The sequence below is a fragment of the Haplochromis burtoni genome, unplaced genomic scaffold, assembly GCF_018398535.1.
Source record: "Haplochromis burtoni strain Fernald_Lab_line unplaced genomic scaffold, NCSU_Asbu1 Contig_631, whole genome shotgun sequence".
Classification (NCBI taxonomy): Eukaryota; Metazoa; Chordata; class Actinopteri; order Cichliformes; family Cichlidae; genus Haplochromis; species Haplochromis burtoni.
In genome coordinates this window covers 246,601-252,505 of record NW_024582992.1, presented here as the reverse complement: position 1 = coordinate 252,505, position 5,905 = coordinate 246,601, and the positions used below count along the sequence as shown (strand labels likewise).

Below are 5,905 nucleotides of genomic sequence, written 5' to 3'. Positions count from 1 at the left end.
GCTGGACACAGTCACAGGTAACCCCAGAGTCTAAATCAGAGTCCTGTAATCTGATAAAAAAATATTAAACTTGTTGCTGCCTTTCATAGTGTGTAACTTGAAGGCCCTGAGTACTCTGAGTACTTTCTCCCACACTGGAAACACTGGGATGATCACATTATTTGAACATTACCTAATAAGACTGATTCAGCACAGACAGTTATGTTAAACTTTCCTAGCAGTCCTTCACAAACAGGGAACAGTCTGTCTATTCTCTCCATCTGTCAGCTGCTGCTGGCTCTTCCTCCTCCTCTTCCTCACACACTGCTGAGTTTGTCCTGGTGGATCATCAGGGCTGCAAAGCCTCACAGATGATGTGCAGCAGTGGGTCCCTCAGTCTGTCCTCACTCTGGACACTTGCAGTCGTCACACATGGAAATCAAATGTGTGATAAGCTGCAGGATTCAAACACAAGTGTAACTTATAAACACATGTTCATACTTTTATTCCACAATCAGAGAGAAAGAAACAGAGAGAGAGTGCAGGACAGACAGACAGGTGACAGTCTCAGCTGTATACACTGCTACAAACAGGAGGATTTAGTGTTTGTGTTATTACGAGTGTAAACAAGAGTATCAGATGGTGCAGTGGACACATGTGTGACTGCTGTGATTAAAGCATCTTTCTTTCAGGGCAGAGGCAGCAGTGAGTCAGCTCCAATAGACTTCCATGTTAAAATGTTTAAAGGCTTAATGTTAGCTTTCTTAGGGGCGTGGCCTCTTTGACTGACAGATGCATGGTGACACACCATGACCGTGTTTGTGCTGTTGGAGCCCTTTAGAGCACTTTTAATAACATCATGTGGCCAATAATATGGCTGCTGTGAGGTTACCGTAGTAACAGAGCCTCCAGGAAGGCGGAGCTCCAGGTTTGGTGAAATTCAAGGATTTTAATTGGATGTTACTGAGCACTGATTGGCAGCCATCTGTGTGATGCTCGTCTTCATAAAGAAGGATTATTTTGAACTGTTAATCATGCAAAGCTACTCAATGAGTCCAGAAGTATGGGCTCCTCACACACACAGAGCCTGTTATGACACCTCTGCAGCAGCAGGTTAAAGTTAACTTCCTGTAGCCAGTGACACTAACCTCAGAACGTGTGTGTGTCTGTGTGTGTGTCTCAGATGCTGGATCAGGATCTGGAGATGGAGGTAAACAGCTGCATGTTTGCTCTGGTTTGTTTCTGAGTGTTTTTAAGTCTCTGAGTTGAAGCAGACGAGCTGAGCGGCGTTTGTGTGTCTGCAGACGACGAAGGCTCCGGCCGCGGGAAAAAGACCTCCAAATGTGGGAGCTGCAAGTTTGGAGCCGAGTGTGATGAAGACTCTGAGGATATGATGTGAGCACGCACACACACACACACACACACACACACTCAGTGTTAGGAGTGAGCCTGAACGAGCGTGTGTGTGTGTGTATCCAGCTGCATGTGTAACATCGTGTGCAACGGCCACAACGACAACCCGGTGTGCGGCAGCGACGGCGTCACCTACGACACGCCCTGTCACGTCCGGGAGGTGTCCTGCCTCAAACAGCTCAAGATCGACATCAAGCACGTCGGACGCTGCCATGGTAACAGCATCACAGCAAACACTCCTTCATCCATCACCTTCACCTTCATCATCATCATCTACTCACAGCAGGAGAGAGAGGAGGAAATATGGAGGAGGGGGGTGGAGCTAAGGGGAGGAAGATGAGAGTCAGGAGGGAAAACGTCTCAGTTCATTTATTTTGAATGATGATCTCAACACACACACACCCGCACTACACACTAACTACACACTCACTACACATGCAACACACACGCACAACACACACACACACACGCACACACACACACGCACACACACACACACGCACACACACACACACACGCACGCACACACGCGCACACACACACACACGCACACACACACACACACACACACACACACACACACACACACACACACACACACACACACACTCACTCACACACACACACACACACACACACGACGCACACTGACGCACACACACGCACACACGACGCACACACAGACCCACACACTCCCACACTCACACACTACTCACACACACACACACACACACTGATTATCGCGGCTGGCTGAACAAACAGCTGGTCTCATTTTAATGCCACGACCTCCTGCTCCACATTTTCTCTTCTTTGTTCTGTCCTCCTCCACCTCCTCCTCCTCCTGCTCCTCCTCCTCCTCCTGCTCCTGCTCCTCCTCCTGCTCTCCTGCTCCTCCTCCTCCTCCACCTCCTCCTCCTGCTCCTCCTCCTGCTCCTCCTCCTGCTCCTCCTCTTCTTCTCCTCCCCTTCTCTCATTTCCATCTGTCCTTCTTTTTCTTTGTACATGTACAATTTTATTCTATTCTTCACTTCTTCTTTATTTATTTTAACTTTGTTTCTTCTTCGTCTTTTATCATCTTCTTCATTTTCTTCCCTTTTTGCCTTTTATTCTCTCTCCTCCTTTCCTCCCCTTCTTTCTTCAGATTTTTTACTTTCTTCTTCTCCTTTGCAGATTATTTCTTCTTCACTGCTAATTTTCTTCCTCCTCTTTTCTATTTTTTCTTCTTCTTATTTTTTATTCACCTTTTGTTTTTTTTGCTGCTCATCATCTTCCTTGTTTCTCTTCTTTCCTTCCTGTTAAACGCTCACTTGCTTCATCTTCCTTGTTTTCTTTGTCTTCTTCTTTCTTCACTGATTCTTCTTCTTCTCCTTCTTTGACTTGGACTTCCTTCTGTTTTCTCGGCTCGAGTTTGAAATAAGCGGAGTTGTTAAAAACATCTGACACGCCGACTCTAGAAGCCTGCGTTCCAGTTATTATGACTCTTAATGAATTTTTGGATTTTAAGTAAATAATTCAGATGTTCATTTTAATAAAATGAGGTGGTCTGTCCACACAGGTGTGGTTTTATGAGTTTAACCAGCAGATCTCAGAATCGTCCAAAAACCCAGCGTCACAGTTTCAAATGGTACGATAAAAAAAAACGTGTTTGATTAAAACTCGAGTGCTGAAGAATAAAAGCTCCCGTGATGCTGTTCAGTAAAGAAACTGCATGGTGCGACAAAACACATCAGATACACATGAGCCAGGTCATGATAAGCATGAGCGTAATCTTTGTGTAGCTTTTTAAATATGAACGCATGAACATTAAAGTTGTGAACGGTTCAGAACCAACGAGACGTCTCTGCAGCGCTGACGGAGCTTCAGCCTGAGGCCAGAAAAGTGTGTGAGGGAATCAGTACACGTTTATATATCTTTGTGGGGACCAGACATTAGAACGCTACCAACAGTCCTTATGGGGACAAAACGCCCGATGAGTTTGTTTTTGAGACTCATCATGTGGTTTTAGTGTCAGGGTTACAGATGGGTTAGGGTCAGGCTGAGGGTCAGCATTATGTTAATAAGATGCCCTCACTAAGATATGGAAACCAGTGTGTGTGTGTGTGTGCGTGTGTGTGTATATGTGTGTGTGTGTGTGTGTGGTTGTTTGTCTGTGCCTGTGGTGTGTTCACACATCAATCACAGCGAGCGTCTGAAACCTGAAGTGTGCTTATTATAGGCTAAAGAAGAGGGTGAGTTACCGTGGTAACAGGGCCCCTCTGACATGATGTTGATGGCTCTTTGTTTCTTGCACGCCGCTCTCCTCAGGAAACACTCGTTCTGGTACGTGTCTCCGTTGGAGCCGCACACGGGGACGTACTTCTTATTGCACTGAAACACAAAGTAACTTTATCACAGCACTCAGACACACACAGGACTCTGAGGGAGCCTGAAGGTAACACCTCATTCACGATGCAGGCAGGCTCGCTGCTGATTGGTCAGTGCGCTGCGCTCTAACCAAATTCAAAAATCTGTGCACAATGCCAAAGACAGCACAGTTAGCATGTGTAAACAATGTGCACCCTGCTGTGTGACCAGCTCACAATGATCACGTTTCAGAAGCTTTAATCACATCTGTAACAGCAGCTGTAACACACACATAAAAAAGCTGTGATTGGTTTCATTCAGCAAGCATTTAATAGCACTGTGGAGACTACACCCGAGCACTGCAGCCTGTAGGGGGCGCCAAGGTGTAGAAGTGAGTGTGTGTAACTCACGTGGAACTGACAGACACACTTGATGTCGGCGCCATTCTCGCGGCAGGTTCCTCCAAAGCGACACGTCCCGGTGTCGCACACGCGCAGGTCGCTTTTCTTCTCTGACAAATCTGGAAAAAAACAAAGCGGATCATTCTTACACCACAGCTATCGTCCCGCGATTTCAACTAAACAAAACTTTGCATGAAATAAAAGTGGTCAGTCTGCGGGATAAACCGAGTCCTGGTTCAGCTCTGAGCTCTGTCCTGCTGACAGGTCTGAGCTTCAGCTGATGCATGGCTGGTGTACAGAGGAGCTCACGGTCCACTCAGATCATCAGTGACGATGATCACCTAATCACCTACAGTGAACAGAATTCAAACAGGCTCAGGTGCTGCTACAGCTGATTGAACAGGTGCCACCAAAGGTCAGGCTGGTGTGAGTCCCCTCCCTCACTCTGTGTCTCTGCTGTGCTCACATGAAGGCTGACGATGCCAAAAATAAAAGGACGAGCGTCTGTCTGTGATGGGGCGTGTTTGTGAGCGCACACTTTAAACTCCGCACACAGCTGTAAAGCTTTAAACATGTTAGATTAAAGGTATCAGACTGAGCAGCACAGGATCCCTCCTCTGAGGAGCACCACCCCCCGTGCCCCCAACCACCCCCACCAGCTGTGGAGATATTTCAGTTTGTGGCTAAAACACACACACACACACAGAGTGGGAAACTCTGATAAAACAATACAGCTCCACTGACAAACACACACACTATTATCCAGGGTAGTAATTTCCTGATGGCAGCTGATTGGTCGGCAGCCCGCAGGCTGGCCAATTAGAGCTTGTAATTACAGAGGCCGTGACCTCAGCTCCCCTGTAATTAGTAAACCTCCATCTCCAGATCCTGATCCAGCATCTGAGACACACACACACACACACACGTTCTGAGGTTAGTGTCACTGGCTACAGGAAGTTAACTTTAACCTGCTGCTGCAGAGGTGTCATAACAGGCTCTGTGTGTGTGAGGAGCCCATACTTCTGGACTCATTGAGTAGCTTTGCATGATTAACAGTTCAAAATAATCCTTCTTTATGAAGACGAGCATCACACAGATGGCTGCCAATCAGTGCTCAGTAACATCCAATTAAAATCCTTGAATTTCACCAAACCTGGAGCTCCGCCTTCCTGGAGGCTCTGTTACTACGGTAACCTCACAGCAGCCATATTATTGGCCACATGATGTTATTAAAAGTGCTCTAAAGGGCTCCAACAGCACAAACACGGTCATGGTGTGTCACCATGCATCTGTCAGTCAAAGAGGCCACGCCCCTAAGAAAGCTAACATTAAGCCTTTAAACATTTTAACATGGAAGTCTATTGGAGCTGACTCACTGCTGCCTCTGCCCATCTGTAACCCTGACACTAAAACCACACGATGAGTCTCAAAAACAAACTCATCGGGCGTTTTGTCCCCATAAGGACTGTTGGTAGCGTTCTAATGTCTGGTCCCCACAAAGATATATAAACGTGTACTGATTCCCTCACACACTTTTCTGGCCTCAGGCTGAAGCTCCGTCAGCGCTGCAGAGACGTCTCGTTGGTTCTGAACCGTTCACAACTTTAATGTTCATGCGTTCATATTTAAAAAGCTACACAAAGATTACGCTCATGCTTATCATGACCTGGCTCGTGTGTATCTGATGTGTTTTGTCGCACCATGCAGTTTCTTTACTGAACAGCATCACGGGAGCTTTTATTCTTCAGCACTCGAGTTTTAATCAAACA

At 46.6% G+C, this 5,905-nt stretch overlaps 1 protein-coding gene and 1 long non-coding RNA gene across 2 annotated transcripts in view; one reads left to right on the top strand and one right to left on the bottom strand.

Moving 5' to 3' along the window:
- The window catches only part of LOC102295057 (tomoregulin-1), a gene marked incomplete in the record, with an annotated part of 17,923 nt that overhangs the window by 2,824 nt on the left and 9,194 nt on the right, over positions 1 to 5,905 (bottom strand). The window contains 2 exon segments of the mRNA XM_042214940.1: positions 3,630 to 3,759; positions 4,146 to 4,255. Of these exon segments, the coding sequence (XP_042070874.1) occupies positions 3,630 to 3,759; positions 4,146 to 4,255 (240 nt within the window).
- On the top strand, positions 694 to 1,607 carry LOC121812511. The gene is made up of 3 exons (XR_006053105.1): positions 694 to 1,189; positions 1,284 to 1,374; positions 1,459 to 1,607. It is a non-coding gene; the product is annotated as an uncharacterized LOC121812511 (long non-coding RNA).